This window comes from Ascaphus truei, chromosome 14, assembly GCF_040206685.1.
Source record: "Ascaphus truei isolate aAscTru1 chromosome 14, aAscTru1.hap1, whole genome shotgun sequence".
NCBI classification, from domain to species: Eukaryota; Metazoa; Chordata; class Amphibia; order Anura; family Ascaphidae; genus Ascaphus; species Ascaphus truei.
In genome coordinates, this window is record NC_134496.1 from 20,632,503 (window position 1) to 20,659,230 (window position 26,728).

Genomic DNA, 26,728 nt, shown 5'->3' on the forward strand with positions numbered 1-26,728 from the left:
TGCCATTATTACACACTGCTCCTAGGAGGGACTGACCCCAAAAATATGTCACACACAGACTCGCTTATTAAGAGACACTGTTTAATGACGCGTAGTCATCGGGACCTCGCAGTGACATCACAGATGACCTCACTGTTCGGTCAGCAGGATGTCACGCCAGGGCTCAGTGTAAATAGATATTTACATATAACCTCCTCTTTCTCCCCCCCAGAGTCAAGGTCTCGTTAATCACAGCTCGTTAGCGCAGGGAGTGGCGGCATTTTTACACCGGCGAAAAAAGAGAGGTGACTCGTGCCCCTTTGTTTTGATAGCGAGGTCATTAGAATTATAAAATGTTGACCATGTGGAATAAATTAAAAACAGTCCGTCCCCTCCTAGAAATAAACCTTCGTCCACTGTGCGGAACGCAGCTCTCTCATTGGCCGGCCTGTGCGCCCACTGAGCGGAACGCAGCCTGTGCACCCACTGTGCGGAACGCAGCTCTCTCATTGGCCGGTCTGTGGGCGTGTCCGGGGGCTCCTCATTGGCTGCTCAGTGAACTGCGTGACCCCCTCAGGGCCTGAATGTCTGCACCCTGCCCTCTCCATCCCTCTCCTTCAGGGCAGGTTTGGGGGTGGGGGCCCCTCCATTTCCCCCTTGCCCCTTTTGGCGCCTGGCTCCAGCTGGCTGTGTGCCTTGCGGATGTGCCGGTACAAGTCCCCGCTCTGCGTGTAGCTGCGCAGGCAGTAGCGGCACTCGTAGGGCCGCTCCCGCGTGTGCACCGTGGCATGGCGGCGAAGCGTGTAGGAGCACGAGAAGGTCTTCCCGCAGGTCTTGCAGGTGGGGACGTCCTCTGGGAACAGGGAGAAACCGGGGTGCCCGTCGAAATCCTGCAGGTACATGGCCTCCGGGTGCATGGAGGGGGGCAGCAGGGTGCCATAACCCGTGTGGTGCCCGCCTGGCACGGCGATCATGTGATAGGGCAGGTACCCCCTTTCCTCCTCTCCTTCCTCCTCCTCTTCGTACCCGTGCCGTTTAAATGCCCCCCTCTCGCACTCTTCGTCTGAGATCACAATGGCCTCTATCTTCACGGTTACACCCGGCGCAGGTCGCCCCTCGCTGCCTGTGGAGCTGCAGGGGCTGGCGGCGGTCGGCACCTCCATGCCAGGCTGGGTGGTGGTGGTGACTGCCAGTTCGGACTTGGCGCACTCCCCCTCCTCCCTGTGCTTGCTCACCGGCGAATCCGGGCTCTGCAGAGAATATCTGAAGGTGCCCGACACTCCCTGCATGCTGCCTGTCAGCTCCTGCGTTTGCAGAGAGTATCTGGAGGTGACTGGCAGTGCCAGTGTGGTGCCCGCTGACTCCGGGCTCTGCAGACAGTATCTGGAGCTGCCTGGCGCTCCCTGCATGCTGCCCGTGGGCTCTTGTCTCTGTGGGGAGGTTCTTGAGGGCGCAGCCTGCCCGCTAACACTGGCTTCGTGGCTCTGAGCAGAATATCGGGGCACAGACGATGCCAGCGTACTCCCTGCTGCCTCCTGCACCTGATACCTAGAACTCCCTGCCAACCCCTGCCCACTGACTGCTGCCTCCTGCAAGTGATACCTCGTACTTCCTGCTACCTCCTGCACCTGATATCTTGAACTCCCTGCCACCCCCTGCCCACTGCCTGCTGCCTCCTGCATCTGATACATAGAACTCCCTGCCACCCCCTGCCCACTGCCTGCTGCCTCCTGCACCTGATATCTAGCACTCCCTGCCACCCCCTGCCCACTGCCTGCTGCCTCCTGCACCTGATATCTAGCACTCCCTGCCACCCCCTGCCCACCACCCCCTGCCTCCTGCACCTGATATCTAGAACTTGCTGCCATTCCCTGCCCACTGCCTGCTGCCTCCTGCATCTGATATCTAGCACTCGCTGCCACCCCCTGCCCACTGCCTGCTGCCTCCTGTACCTGATACCTAGAACTCCCTGCCACCCCCTGCCCGCTCCCTGCTCCCTCCTGCATCTGAAACCTCACACTCCCTGCCACCCCCTGCCCACTGCCTGCTGCCTCCTGTCCCTGATAGCCAGCACTTCCTGCCACTCCCTGCCCATTCCCTGCCCCCTCCTGCCCCCTGCCGCAGCCCTCGCTCTCTGCCCCTTGGCACGTGGCAGTGGAGCTGCCCTCCTCCTCCTTGCGGGTGCTGTCGGCCTCTGGAGGTGCTCGGGCCTGCAGCCTCTTCTTGCAGACTCTCACCACCTCGTCCATGTGTAGGTAGCTGGCGGCGGCGAGAACATCCTCGGTGGGCGCCTCCTGGAAGCTGAGCCGACCACGATACATGAAGCCCATGAGCAGGGAGAAGGCCGGGCCTGTGACGATCTGACTGTTCAGGGTCAGCTCCCGGGTGTCTGGTCGCTCCCTGAAGGACATGTGGAAGAAGGGACTGCAGGAGGCCAGCACAGAGCGGTGGGTCAGGAAACGGGCAGTGCCAACCGCCACCTGGCAGTCACACAGGAAGCCCTGGGACTGCTGCTCTCGCAGGCTCAGGAGGAGGCGGCGGCTGTGATCGGGAAACTCCATGGCTGAGGGGGGGAGAGAAAGAGAAGGGTGGAGAGAGGATAGAGAGGGGGAAGAGAGAAAGAAAGGGGGGAGAGGGGAATAGAGAGGGGGGGGAGGGGGAGAAGGAGAGAGGGGGGGGGAGAGAGAAAGAAAGGGGGAGAGGGGAATAGAGAGAGAGAGAGGGGAATAGAGAGAGAGAGAGAGGGGGGGGAAGAGAGGAATAGAGAGAGGAATGGGGGAGAAGGGAATAGAGAGAGAGAGTGGGTGTAAGGGGAATAGATAGAGGGGGGAGAGGGGAATAGAGAGAGAGAGGGGAAGAGGGAGAGAAGGATAATATTATAATAACAGAATAATAAATGATGAATGTCTCTATACTCCCTTTGTATATGAATTATTATCAAAACTAAATTAACAGATTCATATTAACCCTCATTATAAAATAATAGGCTAATATAACAATGGTCATTTCCACTCCCGTGTGAGCTGCGCGTTATCTTACCAAATAATCACAATGACAGCTCCCATTATGTGATAACCTGCTCACCGTCTCTACAACTCCTGCATATATATTAACCCCCTTAGGCTCTGACAGCTGGTCGTGGGCAATATTTTCTGGCTTGATCCAAACACTTAGGCTCTGAGAGCGTTTATTATAGGGAGAAGGAGCAGCGGGTAAAGGCTCGGCGGGTAAAGGCTCGGCGGGTAAAGGCACGGCGGGTAATGGCACGGCGAGTAAAGGCACGGCGGGTAATGGCACGGCGGGTAAAGGCACGGCGGGTAAAGGCACGGCGGGTAATGGCACGGCGGGTAATGGCACGGCGAGGTAAAGGCACGGCGGGTAAAGGCTCGGCGGGTAAAGGCACGGCGGGGTAAAGGCACGGCGGGTAAAGGCACGGCGGGTAAAGGCACGGCGGGTAAAGGCACGGCGGGGGAAAGGCACGGTGGGTAAAGGCTCGGCGGGTAATGGCATGGCGAGGCTCGGCGTGTAAAGGCTCGGCGGGTAAAGGCACGGCGGGGTAAAGGCACGGCTAGTAAAGGCACGGCGGGTAAAGGCACGGCGGGTAAAGGCTCGGCGGGTAAAGGCACGGCGGGTAAAGGCACGGCGGGTAAAGGCACGGCGGGTAAAGGCTCGGCGGGTAAAGGCACGGTGGGTAAAGGCACGGCGAGTAAAGGCACGGCGGGTAAAGGCACGGCGGGTAAAGGCACGGCGGGTAAAGGCTCGGCGGGTAAAGGCACGGCGAGTAAAGGCATGGCGAGTAAAGGCACGGCGAGGAAAGGCACGGCGGGTAAAGGCACGGCGGGGGAAAGGCATGGCGGGTAAAGGCTCGGTGGGTAAAGGCTCGGCGAGTAATGGCACGGCGGGTAAAGGCAATGCGGGTAAAGGCTCGGCGGGTAAAGGCTCGGCGGGTAAAGGCACGGCGGGGGAAAGGCTCGGCGAGTAATGGCACGGCGGGTAAAGGCACGGCGGGTAAAGGCACGGCGGGGTAAAGGCACGGCGGGGGAAAGGCACGGTGGGTAAAGGCTCGGCGGGTAATGGCATGGCGAGGCTCAGCGTGTAAAGGCTCGGCGGGTAAAGGCACGGCGGGGTAAAGGCACGGCTAGTAAAGGCACGGCGGGTAAAGGCACGGCGGGTAAAGGCTCGGCGGGTAAAGGCACGGCGAGTAAAGGCACGGCGGGTAAAGGCTCGGCGGGTAAAGGCACGGCGGGTAAAGGCACGGCGAGTAAAGGCACGGCGGGTAAAGGCACGGCGAGTAAAGGCACGGCGGGTAAAGGCACGGCGGGTAAAGGCACGGCGGGTAAAGGCACGGCGGGTAAAGGCACGGCGAGTAAAGGCACGGCGGGGCTCGGCGTGTAAAGGCACGTGGGTGAAGGCACGGCGAGGAAAGGCACGGCGGGTAAAGGCTCGGCGGGTAAAGGCACGGCGAGTAAAGGCACGGCGGGTAAAGGCACGGCGGGTAAAGGCACGGCGGGGGAAAGGCTCGGCGGGTAAAGGCACGGCGGGTAAAGGCTCGGCGGGTAAAGGCTCGGCGAGTAAAGGCACTGCGGGTAAAGGCACGGCGGGTAATGGCACGGCGGGTAAAGGCTCGGCGGGGTAAAGGCACGGCGGGTAAAGGCACGGCGGGGTAAAGGCTCGGCGGGTAAAGGCACGGCTGGTAAAGGCACGGCGAGTAAAGGCTCTGCGGGTAAAGGCACGGCGGGGGAAAGGCTCGGCGGGTAAAGGCACGGCGGGTAAAGGCTCGGCGGGTAAAGGCTCGGCGAGTAAAGGCACTGCGGGTAAAGGCACGGCGGGTAAAGGCACGGCGGGTAAAGGCTCGGCGGGGTAAAGGCACGGCGGGTAAAGGCTCGGCGGGTAAAGGCACGGCTGGTAAAGGCACGGCGGGTAAAGGCACGGCGGGTAAAGGCACGGCGAGTAAAGGCTCTGCGGGTAAAGGCACGGCGGGGGAAAGGCTCGGCGGGTAAAGGCTCGGCGGGTAAAGGCTCGGCGAGTAAAGGCACGGCGGGTAAAGGCACGGCGGGTAAAGGCACGGCGGGTAAAGGCACGGCGGGGTAAAGGCACGGCGGGTAAAGGCTGTGTGTGTGTGTGTGTGTGTGTGTGTCTGTGTGTACACACACACACAGTGGTGTGAAAAAGAAAGTACACCCTCTTTGAATTCTATGGTTTTACATATCAGGACATAATAACAATCATCTGTTCCTTAGCACGTCTTAAAATTCTGTAAATTCAACCTCAGACGAACAACAACACATGACATATTACACTGTGTCATGATTTATTTAACCAAAATAAAGCCAAAATGGAGAAGCCCTGTGTGAAAAACTAAGCACCCCCTTACTGCTTCCCCTGTATGATAATGATCTCCCGGGGGAGAGGTTACATTTTAAACCGGAGTTTGGACATCGTGAGTTAAGTCCGAGGTGGCCAACTCCAGTCCTCAAGGGCCACCAACAGATCAGCTTGTAATGAAATCCCTGCTTCAGCACAGGTGGCTCAATCAGTGGCTCAGTCAATGACCCTGCCCCCGATTATTCACGCTTTGGCAATACTGAAATGCTCTTCCGTCATGCCAATAAAGTTTATTTGATTTGATATCAGTCCCAGCTGACCTGTTGGTGCCCGTGAGGACTGGCTGCCCCGGGGTTAAGTGTTATTGACTCTCTGGTCAGCTAGGGACTGTGCAATCTAACACAGGAATGTATGTTCCGCTCGGCCTACCGTGCAGGCGCGGGTAATAAAGCCAGTCAGGAAACCACTCTCAGGGGACACAGGGCGGGAGGTCTTTTTATTATACAGCCGCCTAATGGAACTCAAGGTTTGGACGGTTAATTCCAGATACCCAAGTGTATTATTGGGCCTGCCATATGGGGGATGCTTCTCTTCAAAGATGGCCGTAAAAATCCATAAGGACTAGAGTCTAAAACAGGGGCGGCCAACTCCAGTCCTCAAGGGCCACCAACGGGTCATGTTTTCAGGATATCCCTGCTTCAGCACAGGTGGCTTAATCAATGGCTCAGTCAGCACCTGGACAACTCCTGTCCACAAGGGCCCCCAACAGGTCAGGTATTAAGGATATCCCTGCTTCTGCACAGGTAGCTCAATCAGTGGCTCGGTCTTTGACTGAGCCACCTGTGCTGAAGCAGGGATATCCTGAAAACCTGACCTGTTCGTGGCCCTTGAGGACTGGACTACGCTGCAGTTACACTATTACATTTATAAACAGGGGCTGACATACTCATACCACATGAGTTACTACTTGTATCAGTCACTCTGCTCTTTGTGTGTACTTTGCTACAATACTTGTGGCAGGTTCAGTGCAATGTAAGGCCTCGTTCAGGGTGCCAGAGGCAGGAGTTGGAGGTTGGGCGTTCGCGAGGGCGGCAGTCTGCTGGGCGATGTGTGTTCATCCTCCCAGCAGACTTTTTCAGGAGTTGAGGAGGCGGGGAGGGGGCGGGGCTACAGACAGCAGCTTAGGGATCCAAGTTGCTGTCTTGAAATCATTCTCAAGAATGATTTCATTGGCTGCCGAGGTCCCAGTGACGCTGCTGCAGCTTCAAAAAAACGACTTGGTTTGTTATTGAAACTGTAGCCAGCGCCAACTCCGGGCTTCGGAGACAGGGCAGCTGCTACCCTGACAACAACAATTCAATTTGAATACTTTGTGTCCCACGGCAGCTCGCACGGCAGCACGCCCTCCCTCCGAAGCCTGCACCCTGAACGAGGCCTAAGTAGCTTTCATGTATCCTATACCGCACTCCAGTGAAGGACTATAAGAGAAGCCTGAAGTCTGGGATATTGTATGTCCTGTTTACCATCATTTGCACCAATCCTTGGGCAGTCGTGGCCTCCTAAGGCTTGTTATATAGTGGCCACGTGTGCTACGCCGTGCGTGCGCGGCACTTCTAATTGGCTGAGGTTAGTCAGCCCTTCTATACAAGGGCCGCGCGCATGGCAGTGAGCGTGCATCCGGCCGGCAGCGGGGAAGATGGGTAATACAATGATTTTGCGCCGCTACCGGCGCTGAAACGTATGTATATGTGTGTGTATATATGTATGCATGTGTATGTATGTATGTGTGTGTGTATATATGTATGCATGTGTATGTACGTATATGTGTGTGTGTATATATGTATGCATGTGTATGTACGTGTGTGTGTGTGTGTGTGTATATATGTATGCATGTGTATGTATGTATGTGTGTGTGTATATATGTATGCATGTGTATGTACGTATATGTGTGTGTGTATATATGTATGCATGTGTATGTACGTATATGTGTGTGTGTATATATGTATGCATGTGTATGTACGTATGTGTGTGTGTGTGTGTATATATGTATGCATGTGTGTGTGTGTGTGTGTGTGTATGCATGTGTATGTACTTATATGTGTGTGTGTATATATGTATGCATGTGTATGTACGTGTGTGTGTGTATATATGTATGTATGTATGTATGTATGTGTGTGTGTGTGTGTGTGTGTGTGTGTGTATATGTATGCATGTGTATGTACGTATATGTGTGTGTATATATGTATGCATGTGTATGTACGTGTGTGTGTGTGTGTGTGTGTATATATGTATGCATGTGTATGTACGTATATGTGTGTGTGTATATATGTATGCATGTGTATGTACGTATGTGTGTGTGTATATATGTATGTATGTATGTATGTATGTGTGTGTATATATGTATGCATGTGTATGTACGTGTGTGTGTGTGTGTATATATGTATGCATGTGTATGTATGTATGTATGTGTGTGTGTATATATGTATGCATGTGTATGTACGTATATGTGTGTGTGTATATATGTATGCATGTGTATGTACGTGTGTGTGTGTGTGTATATGTATGCATGTGTATGTATGTGTGTGTGTATATATGTATGCATGTGTATGTACGTATATGTGTGTGTGTATAAATGTATGCATGTGTATGTACGTATGTGTGTGTGTGTATATATGTATGCATGTGTATGTACGTGTGTGTGTGTGTGTGTGTATATATATGTATGCATGTGTATGTACGTATATGTGTGTGTGTGTGTATATATGTATGCATGTGTATGTACGTATGTGTGTGTGTATATATGTATGTATGTATGTATGTATGTATGTGTGTGTGTGTGTGTGTATATATATATGTATGCATGTGTATGTACGTATATGTGTGTGTATATATATGTATGCATGTGTATGTGCGTGTGTGTGTGTGTGTGTATATATATGTATGCATGTGTATGTACGTATATATGTGTGTGTGTGTGTATATATGTATGCATGTGTATGTACGTATATATATGTGTGTGTGTGTGTATATATGTATGCATGTGTATGTACGTATATATGTGTGTGTGTGTATATATGTATGCATGTGTATGTACGTATGTGTGTGTGTGTGTATATATGTATGCATGTGTATGTATGTATGTGTGTGTGTGTGTGTGTATATATATGTATGCATGTGTATGTACGTATATATGTGTGTGTGTGTGTATATATGTATGCATGTGTATGTACGTATGTGTGTGTGTGTGTATATATGTATGCATGTGTATGTATGTATGTGTGTGTGTGTGTGTGTATATATATGTATGCATGTGTATGTACGTATATATGTGTGTGTGTGTGTGTATATATGTATGCATGTGTATGTACGTATATATGTGTGTGTGTGTGTATATATGTATGCATGTGTATGTACGTATGTGTGTGTGTGTGTATATATGTATGCATGTGTATGTATGTATGTGTGTGTGTGTGTGTGTATATATATGTATGCATGTGTATGTACGTGTGTATGTACGTGTGTGTGTGTGTGTGTGTGTGTGTGTGTGTGTGTGTGTGTGTGTGTGTGTGTGTGTGTGTGTGTGTGTGTGTGTGTGTGTGTGTGTGTGTGTGTGTGTGTGTGTGTGTGTGTGTGTGTGTGTGTGTTTGTATGTATGTGTCTGCACAATGTTAATAAATATTTTTTTTTTTACCAGTGTTTTTTTTTTTTTAAATAAATAATAATAATTTGCACAGGCACGCGCGCGCACGGCCGCACACAGTATATAAACAGCCCTTAGGTGCAGGGAACAAGCTTGTTTCAACACTCCTGCTACATGCAGCAAGTTAACACACAAATGTCTGCTACACTCACTAATTGATCCTACATACCAATTAAGTGCTGACAGGGTTGCGTAACAGCCGTGGCTGTCAGTAGCCCCTCTCCTCTATGCCTATTTACACCACCTTATCAGGGTTATCTGTACTTCAGACCCCTTTTAGATAACTGAATTAATACAGCTCAATTATGTGTTTTTATTTAGTGATCCTGGGTGTCACACTACTCTCCACATAGGATCATTAGCGTGTGTCTATGTCTGTTTATTTTAACCACCCTTATTTTAGTATTTATGATTAATAAAGATTTATTTTAATAACACAACAAATCATTCAGTTTAGGGAGCTCGGGTGCTACATGTTGGGTTTCTTTTCTTCTCTAGTATACCATATCTAATCTACCCATCAGCACCCCTCTCCCACTCCTCTGGTTTCCTTAAGCTGAAGCGGGGCACTCGCTATCGAGAGTGAGAGGTGGTAATAAGGCAGGAGGAGAGGGGGATATCATGGACAGAACGTAGGGGGCGTTTAGGGGTGAAGGTGGAGGTGTCAGTGGGGCCATTGTCGTAAGTCAGTGCTAGGGGTTTAAATGTAATGCTAAAGGCTTTGGGACGCCCGTGTGGGGATTTGCATAGTGGGTATGCGTTGGGACAGGCGGACATGGGGAATGCATACTAGGAGAAAGTCGCAGTAATGAAGGCAGGACAGGTGACTAAGGATTTCAGTTGTATCACGCGTGGGAAACGGACGTAGCCTCGCAGTATTTCAGGAGGTGAGGACGGCAGGACTAGTGAGGGATTCAATGTGAGGAATGAAGGAGAGGGCAGAGTCCAAGTTACATCCTGGGCAGTTGTCTTACGGTGTTAATGAGATTGTGGTATTATTGACAGTGAGAGAGAGTTTGGGTGTAGGGTGACAGTGAGAGAGAGTTTGGGTGTAGAGGTGACAGTGAGAGAGTTTGGGTGTAGGGTGACAGTGAGAGAGAGTTTGGGTGTAGAGGTGACAGTGAGGGAGAGTTTGGGTGTAGAGGTGACAGTGAGGGAGAGTTTGGGTGTAGGGTGACAGTGAGGGAGAGTTTGGGTGTAGAGGTGACAGTGAGGGAGAGTTTGGGTGTAGGGTGACAGTGAGGGAGAGTTTGGGTGTAGAGGTGACAGTGAGGGAGAGTTTGGGTGTAGAGGTGACAGTGAGAGAGAGTTTGGGTGTAGGGTGACAGTGAGGGAGAGTTTGGGTGTAGAGGTGACAGTGAGGGAGAGTTTGGGTGTAGAGGTGACAGTGAGGGAGAGTTTGGGTGTAGAGGTGACAGTGAGGGAGAGTTTGGGTGTAGGGTGACAGTGAGGGAGAGTTTGGGTGTAGAGGTGACAGTGAGGGAGAGTTTGGGTGTAGAGGTGACAGTGAGGGAGAGTTTGGGTGTAGAGGTGACAGTGAGGGAGAGTTTGGGTGTAGAGGTGACAGTGAGGGAGAGTTTGGGTGTAGAGGTGACAGTGAGGGAGAGTTTGGGTGTAGAGGTGACAGTGAGGGAGAGTTTGGGTGTAGGGTGACAGTGAGGGAGAGTTTGGGTGTAGAGGTGACAGTGAGGGAGAGTTTGGGTGTAGAGGTGACAGTGAGGGAGAGTTTGGGTGTAGAGGTGACAGTGAGGGAGAGTTTGGGTGTAGAGGTGACAGTGAGGGAGGGTTTGGGTGTAGAGGTGACAGTGAGGGAGAGTTTGGGTGTAGAGGTGACAGTGAGGGAGAGTTTGGGTGTAGAGGTGACAGTGAGGGAGAGTTTGGGTGTAGAGGTGACAGTGAGAGAGAGTTTGGGTGTAGGGTGACAGTGAGGGAGAGTTTGGGTGTAGAGGTGACAGTGAGAGAGAGTTTGGGTGTAGGGTGACAGTGAGGGAGAGTTTGGGTGTAGAGGTGACAGTGAGAGAGAGTTTGGGTGTAGAGGTGACAGTGAGAGAGAGTTTGGGTGTAGAGGTGACAGTGAGGGAGAGTTTGGGTGTAGAGGTGACAGTGAGGGAGAGTTTGGGTGTAGAGGTGACAGTGAGAGAGAGTTTGGGTGTAGAGGTGACAGTGAGAGAGAGTTTGGGTGTAGAGGTGACAGTGAGAGAGTTTGGGTGTAGGGTGACAGTGAGAGAGAGTTTGGGTGTAGAGGTGACAGTGAGAGAGAGTTTGGGTGTAGGGTGACAGTGAGGGAGAGTTTGGGTGTAGAGGTGACAGTGAGAGAGAGTTTGGGTGTAGAGGTGACAGTGAGAGAGAGTTTAGGTGTAGAGGTGACAGTGAGAGAGAGTTTGGGTGTAGGGTGACAGTGAGAGAGAGTTTGGGTGTAGAGGTGACAGTGAGAGAGAGTTTGGTTGTAGGGTGACAGTGAGGGAGAGTTTGGGTGTAGAGGTGACAGTGAGAGAGAGTTTGGGTGCAGAGGTGACAGTGAGGGAGAGTTTGGGTGTAGAGGTGACAGTGAGGGAGAGTTTGGGTGTAGAGGTGACAGTGAGGGAGAGTTTGGGTGTAGGGTGACAGTGAGGGAGAGTTTGGGTGTACGGGTGACAGTGAGAGAGTGGGTGTAGGGGTGACAGTGAGGGAGAGTGTGGGTGTATGGGTGACAGTGAGAGAGTGGGTATAGGGGTGACAGTGAGGGGGTGTGTGGGTGTAGGGGTGACAGTGAGGGAGAGAGTGGGTGTAGGGGTGACAGTGAGGGAGAGTTTGGGTGTAAGGGTGACAGTGAGAGAGTGGGTGTAGGGGTGACAGTGAGAGAGTGGGTGTAGGGGTGGCAGTGAGGGAGAGTGTGGGTTTACGGGTGACAGTGAGAGAGTGGGTGTAGGGGTGGCAGTGAGGGAGAGTGTGGGTTTACGGGTGACAGTGAGAGAGGTGTAGGGGTGACAGTGAGAGAGTGGGTGTAGGGGTGGCAGTGAGGGAGAGTGTGGGTGTACGGGGGACAGTGAGAGAGTGGGTGTAGGGGTGACAGTGAGGGAGAGTTTGGGTGTAGGGTGACAGTGAGGGAGAGTTTGGGTGTACGGTGACAGTGAGAGAGTGGGTGTAGGGTTGACAGTGAGGGAGAGTGTAGGTGTATGGGTGACAGTGAGAGAGTGGGTGTAGGGGTGACAGTGAGGGGGTGTAGGGGTGACAGTGAGAGAGTAGGTGAACGGGTGAGAGTGAGGGAGAGTTTGGGTGTAGAGGTGACAGTGAGAGAGTAGGTGAATGGGTGAGAGTGAGGAAGAGTTAGGGTTTAGGGGTGACAATGAGGGAGAGTTTGGGTGTAGGGGTGAGAGTGAGGGAGAATGAGAGTGTAGGGGTGACAGTGAGGGGGAGTTTGGGTGTAGGGGTGAGAGTGAGGGAGAATGAGAGTGTAGGGGTGACAGTGAGGGAGAGTTTGGGTTTAGGGGTGGCAGTGAGGGAGAGTGTGGGTGTACGGGGGACAGTGAGAGAGTGGGTGTAGGGGTGACAGTGAGGGAGAGTTTGGGTGTAGGGTGACAGTGAGGGAGAGTTTGGGTGTACGGTGACAGTGAGAGAGTGGGTGTAGGGTTGACAGTGAGGGAGAGTGTAGGTGTATGGGTGACAGTGAGAGAGTGGGTGTAGGGGTGACAGTGAGGGGGTGTAGGGGTGACAGTGAGAGAGTAGGTGAACGGGTGAGAGTGAGGGAGAGTTTGGGTGTAGAGGTGACAGTGAGAGAGTAGGTGAATGGGTGAGAGTGAGGAAGAGTTAGGGTTTAGGGGTGACAATGAGGGAGAGTTTGGGTGTAGGGGTGACAGTGAGAGAGTGGGTGTAGTGGTGACAGTGAGGGGGTGTAGGGGTGACAGTGAGGGAGAGTTTGGGTGTAGAGGTGACAGTGAGAGAGTAGGTGAATGGGTGACAGTGAGGGAGAGTTTGGGTGTAGGGGTGAGAGTGGGGGAGAATGAGAGTGTAGGGGTGACAGTGAGGGAGAGTTTGGGTGTAGGGGTGAGATTGAGGGAGAATGAGAGTGTAGGGGTGACAGTGAGGGAGAGTTTGGGTGTAGGGGTGATAGTGAGGGAGAGTATGGGTGTAGGGGTGACAGTGAAGGAGATTTTTGGGGTAGGGGTGACAGTGAAGGAGATTTTGGGTGTACGGGTGACAGTGAGAGAGTGGGTGTAGGGTTGACAGTGAGGGAGAGTGTAGGTGTATGGGTGACAGTGAGAGAGTGGGTGTAGGGGTGACAGTGAGGGGGTGTAGGGGTGACAGTGAGAGAGTAGGTGAATGGGTGAGAGTGAGGGAGAGTTTGGGTGTAGAGGTGACAGTGAGAGAGTAGGTGAATGGGTGAGAGTGAGGGAGAGTTTGGGTTTAGGGGTGACAATGAGGGAAAGTTTGGGTGTAGGGGTGAGAGTGAGGGAGAATGAGAGTGTAGGGGTGACAGTGAAGGAGATTTTGGGGCTAGGGGTGACAGTGAGGGAGAGTTTGGGTGAAGAGGTGACAGTGAGGGAGAGTTTGGGTGTAGAGGTGACAGAGAGAGTGAGTGGCTGAATGGGTGACAGTGAGGGAGAGATTGGGTTTAGGGGTGACAGTGAGAGAGTGGGTGTAGTGGTGACAGTGAGGGGGTGTAGGGGTGACAGTGAGGGAGAGTTTGGGTGTAGAGGTGACAGTGAGAGAGTAGGTGAATGGGTGACAGTGAGGGAGAGTTTGGGTGTAGGGGTGAGAGTGGGGGAGAATGAGAGTGTAGGGGTGACAGTGAGGGAGAGTTTGGGTGTAGGGGTGAGATTGAGGGAGAATGAGAGTGTAGGGGTGACAGTGAGGGAGAGTTTGGGTGTAGGGGTGATAGTGAGGGAGAGTATGGGTGTAGGGGTGACAGTGAAGGAGATTTTTGGGGTAGGGGTGACAGTGAAGGAGATTTTGGGTGTACGGGTGACAGTGAGAGAGTGGGTGTAGGGTTGACAGTGAGGGAGAGTGTAGGTGTATGGGTGACAGTGAGAGAGTGGGTGTAGGGGTGACAGTGAGGGGGTGTAGGGGTGACAGTGAGAGAGTAGGTGAATGGGTGAGAGTGAGGGAGAGTTTGGGTGTAGAGGTGACAGTGAGAGAGTAGGTGAATGGGTGAGAGTGAGGGAGAGTTTGGGTTTAGGGGTGACAATGAGGGAAAGTTTGGGTGTAGGGGTGAGAGTGAGGGAGAATGAGAGTGTAGGGGTGACAGTGAAGGAGATTTTGGGGCTAGGGGTGACAGTGAGGGAGAGTTTGGGTGAAGAGGTGACAGTGAGGGAGAGTTTGGGTGTAGAGGTGACAGAGAGAGTGAGTGGCTGAATGGGTGACAGTGAGGGAGAGATTGGGTTTAGGGGTGACAATGAGGGAGTGTTTGGGTGTAGGGATGACAATGAGGGAGAGTTTGGGTGTAGGGGTGAGAGTGAGGGAGAATGAGAGTGTAGGGGTGACAGTGAGGGAGAGTTTGGGTGCAGGGGTGAGAGTGAGGGAGAATGAGAGTGTAGGGGTGACAGTGAGGGAGAGTTTGGGTGTAGGGGTGACAGTGAGGGAGAGTGTGGGTGCACGGGGGACAGTGAGAGAGTGGGTGTAGGGGTGACAGTGAGGGAGAGTTTGGGTGTAGGGTGACAGTGAGGGAGAGTTTGGGTGTACGGGTGACAGTGAGAGAGTGGGTGTAGGGGTGACAGTGAGGGAGAGTGTAGGTGTATGGGTGACAGTGAGAGAGTGGGTGTAGGGGTGACAGTGAGGGGGTGTGTGGGTGACAGTGAGGGAGAGAGTGGGTGTAGGGGTGACAGTGAGGGAGAGTTTGGGTGTAGGGGTGACAGTGAGAGAGTGGGTGTAGGGGCGGCAGTGAGGGAGAGTGTGGGTGTAGGGGTGACAGTGAGAGAGTGGGTGTAGTGGTGACAGTGAGGGGGTGTAGGGGTGACAGTGAGGGAGAGTTTGGGTGTAGAGGTGACAGTGAGAGAGTAGGTGAATGGGTGACAGTGAGGGAGAGTTTGGGTGTAGGGGTGAGAGTGGGGGAGAATGAGAGTGTAGGGGTGACAGTGAGGGAGAGTTTGGGTGTAGGGGTGAGAGTGAGGGAGAATGAGAGTGTAGGGGTGATAGTGAGGGAGAGTTTGGGTGTAGGGGTGACAGTGAGGGAGAGTTTGGGTGTAGGGGTGACAGTGAAGGAGATTTTGGGGGTAGGGGTGACAGTGAAGGAGATTTTGGGGGTAGGGGTGACAGTGGAAGAGGGTAAGATTATTCGTTCTGTTTTGGACATGTTCCCCTAGAGCAGGGGAGCTCAACTCCAGTCCTTAAGTGGCACCAACAGGTCAGGTATTAAGGATATTCCTGCTTCAGCACAGGTGGCACAATCAAAAATGACTGAGCCAACTGTGCTGAAGTAGGAATATCCTAAAAACCTGACCTGTTGGTGGCCCTTAGGGCCTAAAGTAACCTCTTATAAGGCATCTGAGGAGCCTATTACAAAGTTTATTTGGTAAAGTATGGCTTCTCAGTTTTATTCCCTTTTATTTGTCATATTTGATAAACTGTGGCATTATTTCACTGTATGTTACTTTGTGATTGTTGTATATGCCCTGTAACTCTTATTGTTACATTAAATGTAATAAGTAGTGTCTGTGAGCTCTATTATATGTGCAGGGATTACCCTCACTTTCTGACACATTTTACCACCTTTTGTTACTTTGGATTTGTGCATTTTTCTGGGATTGGGGACGTCGGCTGGGTGCATGGTGAGCGCGCGTTTGCCGCTGGGTGCATGGTGAGCGCGCGTTTGCCGCTGGGTGCATGGTGAGCGCGCGTTTGCCGCTGGGTGCATGGTGAGCGCGCGTTTGCCGCTGGGTGCATGGTGAGCGCGCGTTTGCCGCTGGGTGCATGGTGAGCGCGCGTTTGCCGCTGGGTGCATGGTGAGCGCGCGTTTGCCGCTGGGTGCATGGTGAGCGCGCGTTTGCCGCTGGGTGCATGGTGAGCGCGCGTTTGCCGCTGGGTGCATGGTGAGCGCGCGTTTGCCGCTGGGTGCATGGTGAGCGCGCGTTTGCCGCTGGGTGCATGGTGAGCGCGCGTTTGCCGCTGGGTGCATGGTGAGCGCGCGTTTGCCGCTGGGTGCATGGTGAGCGCGCGTTTGCCGCTGGGTGCATGGTGAGCGCGCGTTTGCCGCTGGGTGCATGGTGAGCGCGCGTTTGCCGCTGGGTGCATGGTGAGCGCGCGTTTGCCGCTGGGTGCATGGTGAGCGCGCGTTTGCCGCTGGGTGCATGGTGAGCGCGCGTTTGCCGCTGGGTGCATGGTGAGCGCGCGTTTGCCGCTGGGTGCATGGTGAGCGCGCGTTTGCCGCTGGGTGCATGGTGAGCGCGCGTTTGCCGCTGGGTGCATGGTGAGCGCGCGTTTGCCGCTGGGTGCATGGTGAGCGCGCGTTTGCCGCTGGGTGCATGGTGAGCGCGCGTTTGCCGCTGGGTGCATGGTGAGCGCGCGTTTGCCGCTGGGTGCATGGTGAGCGCGCGTTTGCCGCTGGGTGCATGGTGAGCGCGCGTTTGCCGCTGGGTGCATGGTGAGCGCGCGTTTGCCGCTGGGTGCATGGTGAGCGCGCGTTTGCCGCTGGGTGCATGGTGAGCGCGCGTTTGCCGCTGGGTGCATGGTGAGCGCGCGTTTGCCGCTGGGTGCATGGTGAGCGCGCGTTTGCCGCTGGGTGCATGGTGAGCGCGCGTTTGCCGCTGGGTGCATGGTGAGCGCGCGTTTGCCGCTGGGTGCATGGTGAGCGCGCGTTTGCCGCTGGGTGCATGGTGAGTGCGCGTTTGCCGCTGGGTGCATGGTGAGCGCGCGTTTGCCGCTGGGTGCATGGTGAGCGCGCGTTTGCCGCTGGGTGCATGGTGAGCGCGCGTTTGCCGCTGGGTGCATGGTGAGCGCGCGTTTGCCGCTGGGTGCATGGTGAGCGCGCGTTTGCCGCTGAGTGCATGGTGAGCGCGCGTTTGCCGCTGGGTGCATGGTGAGCGCGCGTTTGCCGCTGGGTGCATGGTGAGCGCGCGTTTGCCGCTGGGTGCATGGTGAGCGCGCGTTTGCCACCGTGCGACTGACGTTACCCACGTTTTAACTGCAGCGATTTGTGGCCTGGGTAGACGCGATGGGGAGGCGTGTCGGGGGTGTGGCTGTGACATCACAGAGCTGGTTCGCCCTCATTGGGCGAACTGCTCACGTGACCTGGCCGTCGCGCCGCAGAATCAAATGAATCTGATTCTTCGCGCACCACGAGCACCGTAGCACTGGCACACGCGCGGTCTGCAGCCGTGATCATTGCCATAAGGCTGGGGCGCGCAAACTTTTTGTGGCGCCCTCCCCCCTGCAATACCTCCCCCGTTGGCCGCCCACCCCCTCCTTACCTCGTGCGGCGAGGGTCGTGTGTCGTCACGTGACCCGCGGCGTCATTTGACATCAAGTTACCATAGCAACCACGGCGTCATTTGACGCCACGTTGCCATGGTCACGCGTGCTGAAGCCGGCAGAATCCCGGTAAGTAGAGGTTGCAGAGGCCTCGCGCGCTACCCCGGCATTCATTTAAATGCCCTGGGGAAGAGCGCAATACCTCTGCAACCGCCCGCGCCCCCCCAAAAAAATCTTGCGCCCCCCCAGTTTGCGCACTTAAGGCATTGTGATCGCGCTGCATGCGCACTCCTCCCGCGCGGTCTCGCTGACCATGGACGCGGCCTTAGGTGTAAACCCTTAAATTCATCTTGAACACAGCAGTGTAATTGGGGTGCTGTGTGGGGATTTGGGGTGTATGTGTGCTCTGTTAGTACTTAGCAGGGAGATGAGCGAAACTGTGCTTCCAGTTTGGTGTATGTATGTGTATCTTTATTTGTTTAGTGCCCTCAGTGTACTCAGCGCTTTACAAGAGGGACAATACAGGGAATTATAATAGATTAAGTGCAGCAAGCAACATCAGACAATAGGAAAGGAAAACCCTGCCCGGGAGAGCTTACAATCTAAGTGCTATGTTGGGAGTTCCACAGGTAGAGAGAGCAGTAAAGGAAAAAGGGGTGGAAATTAGACAGACAATTATGGGAAGAGCGCAGGAGAGGAGCAGGGGCATAGCGAGAGATCAGTGCTGATATGTAAGGAGGAGCAGATGTGGGGAGATCCGTGAAGGTAAGCAGGAACACTTTGTAGGGGATCCAAAAGTTGATGGGAAGCCAGGAGAGGGATTTAAGGAGGAGATGAGTAGAGACGGTTTTGGGAGAGAGTGAAATTATTCTGTCAGCAGAGTATTAGGTGGATTGCAAAGGAGAAAGTTGTGAGGCAGGAAGGCCTATTAGCAGTGTGTTACAGTAATGCAGACGGGCGAGGAGAGGGGCATGCATTAGAGTTTTTAGCAGTAGAGTGACAGAGGAAATGGTGGGTTTTGGCAATATTACGGAGAAAGTAGCGACAGGTTTTGTCCATGCCGTGAATGTGAACGGAAAAGGAAGAGTCAAATGTCACTCCTAGGAACGCGCTTTGGAGACAGGATAGATCTGATGGAAAAAGGGGCTTTTGGTACAGTTTTAGGGGGAAAAAGGAAGTCAGTTTTAGCCATATTAAGATTATGGTGGCGGAGCACCATTCACGAGATTACAGCCAGGGGGCAATCCGAGATTTGGGACTGGATTACAGGAGTGAGTGTGGGGGTGTATAGATATATCTTCTTATCTGCATCAAGATGATACCTGAGGCCCAAAGAGTTGATGAAGTCACCAAGTGCCAGGTGTGTAGATAGGGTGACCGGGTGTTCCAGTTTTTAGGGCTCTGTCCCGACTTTTTGGCATGCTGTCCCGGTTTTTTTAGACCGCTGGCCTTGCATGCGCACGAGCAGTCGGCGAGTGACAATCTGCGCATGGGTGACAATTGTCCCGGTTTCTGCCGGGTCAAATATGGTCACCCTATGTGCAGAGAGAGAAAAGGAGAGGTCCCAGAACAGAGCCCTGAGATAAAACAGACAGATCAACAGGAGACGAAGACATGGTGGCAACAGGGACAGAGAATGTGCGATGGGAGAGGTGTGACCAGAACCAGGATAGAGCTTTGTTGTGGCTACCAAGGGAGTTTAGAATATGGAGAAGTGATCAAAAGCAGCAGAGATCCCGTAGGATTAGTAAGGAAAAGTGACCATGGGATTTTGCTTCATGTATATCATTGGCTACTTAAGTGAGCACAGTCTGTGTTGTATGAATGTATATCTTCATTTATATAGTGCCCCACAATGTACTCGGTGCTTCACAAAAGAGACAGCACAGGGTAAATCTAATACAATTAGTGCAATAAACAGCCAATAGTGAAGGCAATCCCTGCCCAGAGAGCTAACAATTTAGACAAGCTGTATGAAAGACAGATTGTAATGGTTCTTGTTAACCCCTTTCGCACACGTGAGTGAGCGTGTATGTGACACGCTAATCTGTAATATTAGGATAATAATTACCAGCATTCTCTGAGATCCCTGATTAGATTAATTACATAATATATTACTACTAATCACTTACATGTAATATATTTCATATCACTTACATATAACAATTTCGGGCACCACGCCTTAGAAAAGACATTATGGAACTAGAGAGAGTGCAGAGAAGAGCCACCAAATTAATAAAGGGGATGGACAATCTAACTTATGAGGAGAGGCTAGGTAAATTACATTAGAAAAGAGGCGTATAAGAGGGGATATGATAACTATATACAAATATATTTGGGGACAGTCCAGGGAGCTTTCAAAAGAACTATTCATCCCACAGCAGTACAAAGGACTCAGGCCATCCCTTAAGGTTGGTGGAAAGATTTCACCAGCAACAAAGGAAAGGGATCTTTACAGTAAGGGCAGTTACAATGTGGGATTCATTACCCATGGAGACTGTGATGGCAGATACAATGGATATGTTCAAAAAAAGGTTGGACATCTTTTTAGAAAGGAAAGATATACAGGGATATACCAAATAAGTAACATGGGAAGGATGTTGATCCAGGGAGCAATCTGATTGCCAATTCTTGGAGTCAGGAAGGAATTTGTTTCCCCTTATGAGATATCACTGGATGATGTGACACTGGGGTTTTTTGTTTGCCTTCCTCTAGATCAATATACTGTAAGTACAGATATAGGATAAAGTATCTGTCGCCTAAATTTAGCATAGGTTGAACTTGATGGATGTACGTTTTCTTTCCAACCTCATCTACTATGTGACTATGTAACTATATTTATCATACATTACTATTAGTCCCTTATATATTACACTATTAATCAAGCCCATATATGTGAGAGTAATCACCATCCCGCCTCAGCTGCCTCATTAATAACTCATTATTACTAATCTAGCCCTTCCTGAGTCACGTGGTCTCCTCCCCCCTGGACACAAAGACTGACCTGCTCAAAGCGAACACTAGTTGGCTCTGCCCCTCCGGAGCGCTGATTGGCCGCTCTACGACCTCAGTCTCCGCTGATTGGCTCTCTTGAGCTGTCCTTTACACCGCCCAGATAACGTCCTCCTCCTCCCTGCTGATTGGCCGCCCGAGGTGTTGATAGGCAGCAGCCCTCGCCCAATCAGAACTCTCCGCGTGCCCCGGCGTCAGCGGCGGCAGGGAGAAGGGGGGGCGGTATCCGCTCTCTTCCGGTCCCTCCGCTCCCCGGGACCCGCCGCCAATCCCCGGACACCAGGAGCCGAGCCGGCGCTGCAACACTCCGCCGCCGCTACGTCACTTCCGACGCTCCGTGACGCTGTGACATCACTGGCAGGGGCGTGTCTCATGGTTTTTTTTTTTTTTTTTTTAAACAAACTTTATTGTTCCCGCTGTTTTACTCACAGCTTTTTCCGGTGTATACAGAGGGAGGACACTACCTGCATCATGTTCTACCATGTGAGTAACTAACTGCCCCTCACTGGGCTATTAATGGAGGGTAATAACCCCCCCCCCCCCAGGAGCTGGTAATTTGATGGTATGGTTGTAACATCATGACTTCACGGTGTATCTGACGCCACAGTACCTTCCTCTTCATCGGCTGACCAAGTAATGGGGTCATAAGACCTCATAGAGCTGTGCTCATGACGTCACAGCTACCTGAGCCCAAGAGCTGCCAATGGTGTTGGAGGATGATGTTGAAGACAGTGGTACGCCCCGGAGCTGACAATCTAAGGACTTGTTTTTATATGCACATGTATCATGACGTTATAGGATATCACTCTGACCCCTGGAGGTGGAAGGTGTTATATGATGACATAAAACTGGCATCACACCTTCTCTGAAACCAGTAGCTTCTCTCCTCCCCCGGGTATTACCGATGAGTACTGGGTATCACTGCACCCCTTCCCTATGGTATATAGCTCTCCACCTATGGGTATATTGTTGCCCCCCCTCTCTGGGCATATAACTGATCTTCTTGTCTCGCAGATCTCCCTGGAACATGAGATTCTCCTGCATCCCAGATACTTCGGGCCCAACCTGCTGAACACTGTTAAACAGAAACTATTCACTGAGGTGGAGGGGACCTGCACGGGCAAGTGAGTATGTGGAGATATATATATATATATATATATATATATATATATATATATATATCAGTGTTTTCCAACCTTTTTTTTGTTTGGAGGAACCCTTGAAGTATTTCGAAAAATCTCGGGGAACCCCTATCTGGCTGACACATTTTAGGTTCGACAGGGGTCAGTCACAACATTTCACACCTCACGAGCCACCTCTATTTCCCACCCTCTACCCATGTATTTCTCTCTCATCCATCTCACTAACTCTCCCCCCTCCACCCTCGCATGTATTTATCCCTTGCATCTCACTCTTACTCCCTCTTTTCCTCACTCGCTCCCTCCTGCTCTCTTCTCTCACTCGCCCCTACCTTCCATCAATTACCCCACTCTCTCTCAATCCACCCTACAAAATACATACCAAAAAAAACCACCCCAAGGGGGGGATCTGTGGTCCATAGTAGGAACCCCTGAAACTGCTTCAATGAGCCCCAGGGTTCCATATATACAGTAAAAAAGGAAAATATATATTCTCAGTAAAAAAGGAAAATATAAATTCTCAGTAAAAAAGGAAAATATAAATTCTCAGTAAAAAAGGAAAATATAAATTAAAGTGTAAGCTTGGACAGGTAGTGAAAAAATAGACTAAGGCAGGAGGGAAATAAATGTATTATATTTAGAATGTTATAAAACAATTGGAACGGCAACTCAACAAGAAATAACTAATTCCGAAACCACATATAGAACAACAAACTGTGAGCGCACAATCCTATAAGCAAATGTTACAATTTAATGAATAAAATGCAAATAATAAATGACCATGAATGTAACAGAATAACACAAATCAAATGATATGTAAAAATATATATTAAAAAATGTTGAAAAGCTACAACAATAGATATTGTGGAAATCGTGAGAGACAAATAGTCAATGAGAGTCCTGTGAGTACATATTGCCTTGAACAGTCCTCCTTTAAGGAATAGAGTGAATAGCTCCAAATGCAATGATTATAAGCACACAGTTCCAATGTGGTTGATGGTTTAAACACTCCCCTTGCAATGGCTCAGATGTATACTGAACAGGAATCGCGCTACCTGCGTGCCTGTCGGCTAGAATCCTTGCATCTTGGGGGTAGTAGGAACCGATGTAGTTTAGCATTTTAAGGGAGGACCTGAACGGTTGGCGTCGGGACCCGTGTGTCTCACAAAAACACATCCGCAGTGTTCAACGGGTAGGTTTTCCCAGCTCGACCAGAAACGGCAGCCCAAACAAATGTGGTGATGAACATTGAATCAGCACAAACACCACAGCTGCAGCCCGATGGTAAAGCTCTTCACTTTGAAAACGAATAGACGATACCGTTCTGTGGCTAACGAAATGCTTTTATTTGTGCGAGCTTTCGATATACATTGATCTCTTCTTCCATCGGTGTTACAATGGATAAAGCAAGAGAGAGTTTTTTTTTACTTAAAAACAGTGCATCTTGGAATGTGTCTGTGACTGATGCCTATCCCTCCCCCCTGTGCTGTATGCAATGACTTAAGGTGTTAAATGGTCCCTGAGCGTTGTGTGTGTGTGTGTGTGTGTGTGTGTGTGTGTGTGTGTGTGTGTGTGGAGAGACACTGCCAGTGCTAATTAGGGTATATACTGCGTGTATATGTGTGTGTGAGATATATCTATCACATACACCCCTCTCCCAGATACGGCTTCGTGATCGCAGTCACCACGATAGATAACATCGGGGCGGGGGTGATTCAGCCAGGCCGAGGCTTCGTCCTGTATCCCGTCAAATACAAGGCCATCGTCTTCCGCCCCTTTAAGGGTGAAGTGGTGGACGCTGTGGTGACTCAGGTCAACAAGGTGAGGGGTCCGTCATGCTGGGATGTCATAACAATGACTGTATCTAAAGCCCTCTCCCGCCTTAAACATTTCTCACTGACTGCCCCACACCTCTGGAACGCCCTTCCCCTCAATATCCGACTAGCACCCTCTCTATCCACCTTTAAGACCCACCTCAAAACTCCCCTGCTTAACAAAGCATGAGTAGCTCTGTGGGTGATACATTACACCTCATACATAAAGCTTGGCCCCTTACAGACGCACTTACCAGAACGCCCTCCTCCTGTCTCTGTATGTTCTTCCTACCTACCAAATAGATTGCAAGCTTGTTACTTTTATGTCTGAAGCACTTCTTCCCATTGTGTTATTTGTATGATTGTCACGTGCGCTATGTACAATAATGGCGCTATATAAAGATACATACATACATACATAGTTTCATCTGGTACCACTAAGCCACTGCTTTAGCCTGTGTGTGTATAGATACTTTTATTTCTCATTAACTTGTATTTTCTTTTATTCAGTAATTGTGCTCATTATATTATACAATATTTTATTTATTATCTTATTTTTATCATTATCAGAATATTTTCTTCTTTCATTTGAAGCGCTGCGTGTGGAGTTTGCCAGGCACCGGGCCCCTGCCTGAAGAGCTCATGGTCTAACTTTCGGGCGATAAAGAGCCTGATGTCCCAGGGACACTGGGATTCACCTGCTTCAAAATCAGTGTTCCTAACCTGTTATCCCTTGGTCCCTGCAGGTTGGATTGTTCACAGAGATCGGACCCATGTCCTGTTTCATCTCCAGACACGTGAGTCATACGTGTGCTGGTGTCACTGTGACCCTCTCTCTGCGCTGTATACAGACAAGAAAATCTTTGTTGTGTAACTTTCTCCCCCCTCATCTCCCCCCCCTCCATCTTATATCCCTGCATGTTCCATTACTTTCTTTCATTGTGTGCAAGTCTCTCACCCACTCACCGCCTTCTCTCTGCTCTCTTCATGTGGATCCACCTCACTCTTCACTCCATGTGGAACCTGCTCTGCTCTCCATGTGTAACGCTCCCTCTCGCTCTCTCTCCTCAGTCCATCCCTTCAGAGATGGAGTTTGACCCAAATTCTAACCCACCATGTTATAAGACTGTAGATGAGGTAAGGGTGTATATGTATATACAGTGTATATAATTACTATGTTTGTCCCTCTCTTAGTGTGTGTGTGTGTGTTTGTTTTATAATTCTCTGTCTCTTTCAGGACGTGGTCATTCAGCAGGATGATGAGATCCGGCTAAAGATCGTAGGGACCAGAGTGGATAAAAATGACATTGTAAGTATGATTGCAGCTTGTCTTGTGTGTGTCTCTGTAGATAGAATGTCTCACAGCGGTCTCTGATTCACACTGTACCCTGATCAGGGTTATATAGTTGTGATGTCTGTCTGCTTTTATAGAACAAGAGGATATATATGTATATATATTGTCCTCCTATAGGGCAGGGAGTTGTCCACCTCTGAATGTGTATGAGTCAGGGAGCCGTCTCTTTCTGTGCCTCTGTTAATAAGCCAGGGATCTGTCTGTGTATATGAATGAATGTCTGTGTATAGTGTAGCAATGTATTTGCTGTCTTTCTGACTCGTTGTCTCTTGCAGTTTGCAATCGGATCTCTGATGGATGATTACCTTGGTTAGTGTCTTATCTGCTGCTGTCTCACTCCTCTCTCCTCACTCTCAAGTTTTAGTTTACGTCTCTTTATAACATCCCTTCTCACCTGTCTTAACTCTGAGACACCTGTCTCTTTCCTTCCCTCAGTCCCTGCCTCATTTCGCTTCTGTCTCTAGTGCTCTCATCCTCCCTTTCTCTCTTAGCTCTAAGTGAGGCAATCTTTCTGCTGCATGCTCATTCTCTCTCTGCCACCTTTCCCTTCTAATTTTGTCTCTCTCACAGGTCTGGTCAGCTGATGGGGATGTCTCTGCGGCAGGAGGCAGTCAGTCTCTCTCCGGATGTCTCCTGTTCTGTATATTGTTTTGCAATAAAGTTCTGTGTTTTTTTTTTTTATACTCTGGGTGGCTCTGTGCTATTCACATGATCTCTCTCGTGTCTAAACTGTGGCTTCTTTCATTCTAACAAATAACATGGAAATTAAGACCAAAAATCACATGAAATTCTGGGAATTGCACATTAATAATTAGAATTGCACATTTTTTCTCTCTCTCCCCTTCTACATCTCTATCCTTCCACATTAAAACCATGTATAAAACCTGAAATCACTAGCTCCGGATGACTGGATAATGATCTGCGCTCTGGGATGAGCGGATTTCCATCTGTACATTGTCATTTAGGTTTATTTTATTTTCATGAGAATTGTTAAGGAATTAAACCCAAATTCTGTAGATTTATTATATATGTTCCTTCCGCCCCCCCCCCCCCAAGTATTATTGTATTCTTTAAATAATAAAATAGTTAGCAACAAGCTTATATAACCACATCAAAGTACAATGAATATAGCAATATAATTTTAAAATACAGTGATATATTAATGTAATGAAGCAACATATAATATGAAATTACAATATTATGTCTTTATTTATATAGCGCCAGTAATGTACATAGCGCTTCACAGTAGTAATACATGTGGTAATCAAATAAACAATATAACTAATATGATTGATATAATCTTAATATATAAAATTGAAATGTGTGAGGTTGGTGCTAGATGTGGTGAATCTGATTGGTCCTCAGCCTCTGGCCAATCAGATTGGTCTGTATCCTTGCCCTGCCCCGCTCTCATTGGCCTGCTTGGCTCTGACGTCACCCAACTGCCACTCTCCTCTCCTAACTCGCAGCTCACCTCCCCCGCCGGCTACCCCCCTTACCCGCAGCTCACCTCCCTGCCGGCTCCCCCCCATCACCCCCCCTCACCCACAGCTCAATGCTCCCGTTACCTAGCTCCCTTGCTTGCCCGCGTGGGGAGGGAGATGAGTGGGGGGGGGGTGGTGGTGCGCAGTCATGGCGCCGCTGCCGGACTACATCCCCCAGCTTCCCCTGCGAGCGAGTGACGCGCCGGTACTGTGGGCGCGGGTGTGTGTGTGTGTGACACTGTGTATGTGTCTCACTGTGTATGTGACACTGCTGCGCAGGGGGGGGTGGACCAGAGCTGCGCAGGGGGTGGGGGCCAGAGCTATGCATGGGGCGGACCAGAGCTGCGCAGGCGGGGACCAGAGCTGCGCAGAGGGGGGGGGGCGAGACTGGAGTTGCGCTGGGGGGGGGGGCGGGAGACCGGAGCTGCGCAGGGGGGGAGCGGAGAGAGGGGAAGCGGAGAAAGAGACGGGGAGTGGAATGAGGAGGGAGCGGGAAATTTGAATCACGGGCAACGCCGGGTCTCTTAGCTAGTAATAAA

The 26,728-nt window shown here is 51.0% G+C and overlaps 2 protein-coding genes across 2 annotated transcripts; one reads left to right on the forward strand and one right to left on the reverse strand.

The window, feature by feature from the left end:
- Window positions 1–64: 64 nt before the first annotated feature.
- ZBTB3 (zinc finger and BTB domain containing 3) lies at window positions 65–20,754 on the reverse strand. Its single transcript, XM_075570059.1, has 2 exons — window positions 20,391–20,754; window positions 65–2,542 (listed from the first exon to the last, which is right to left on the reverse strand). The coding sequence occupies exon 2, from the start codon at window positions 2,538–2,540 to the stop codon at window positions 597–599; it is 1,944 nt and encodes a 647-aa protein (XP_075426174.1). The 5' UTR covers window positions 2,541–2,542; window positions 20,391–20,754; the 3' UTR covers window positions 65–596.
- POLR2G (RNA polymerase II subunit G) lies at window positions 20,586–25,386 on the forward strand. Its single transcript, XM_075570060.1, has 8 exons — window positions 20,586–20,881; window positions 21,413–21,522; window positions 23,199–23,358; window positions 24,098–24,148; window positions 24,423–24,488; window positions 24,589–24,660; window positions 24,981–25,014; window positions 25,276–25,386. The coding sequence occupies exons 1-8, from the start codon at window positions 20,771–20,773 to the stop codon at window positions 25,287–25,289; spliced, it is 618 nt and encodes a 205-aa protein (XP_075426175.1). The 5' UTR covers window positions 20,586–20,770; the 3' UTR covers window positions 25,290–25,386.
- Window positions 25,387–26,728: the final 1,342 nt, after the last annotated feature.

Excerpts from the sequence above, each read along its gene's own strand:
- ZBTB3 (XM_075570059.1), bottom strand. The coding sequence starts at position 2,540 with ATGGAGTTTCCCGATCACAGCCGCCGCCTCCTCCTGAGCCTGCGAGAG.
- POLR2G (XM_075570060.1), top strand. The coding sequence starts at position 20,771 with ATGGTTTTTTTTTTTTTTTTTTTAAACAAACTTTATTGTTCCCGCTGT. Across the intron at positions 20,882-21,412 it reads CCTGCATCATGTTCTACCAT|ATCTCCCTGGAACATGAGAT; the intron begins GTGAGTAACTAA and ends CTTGTCTCGCAG. Across the intron at positions 24,149-24,422 it reads CCTGTTTCATCTCCAGACAC|TCCATCCCTTCAGAGATGGA; the intron begins GTGAGTCATACG and ends CTCTCTCCTCAG.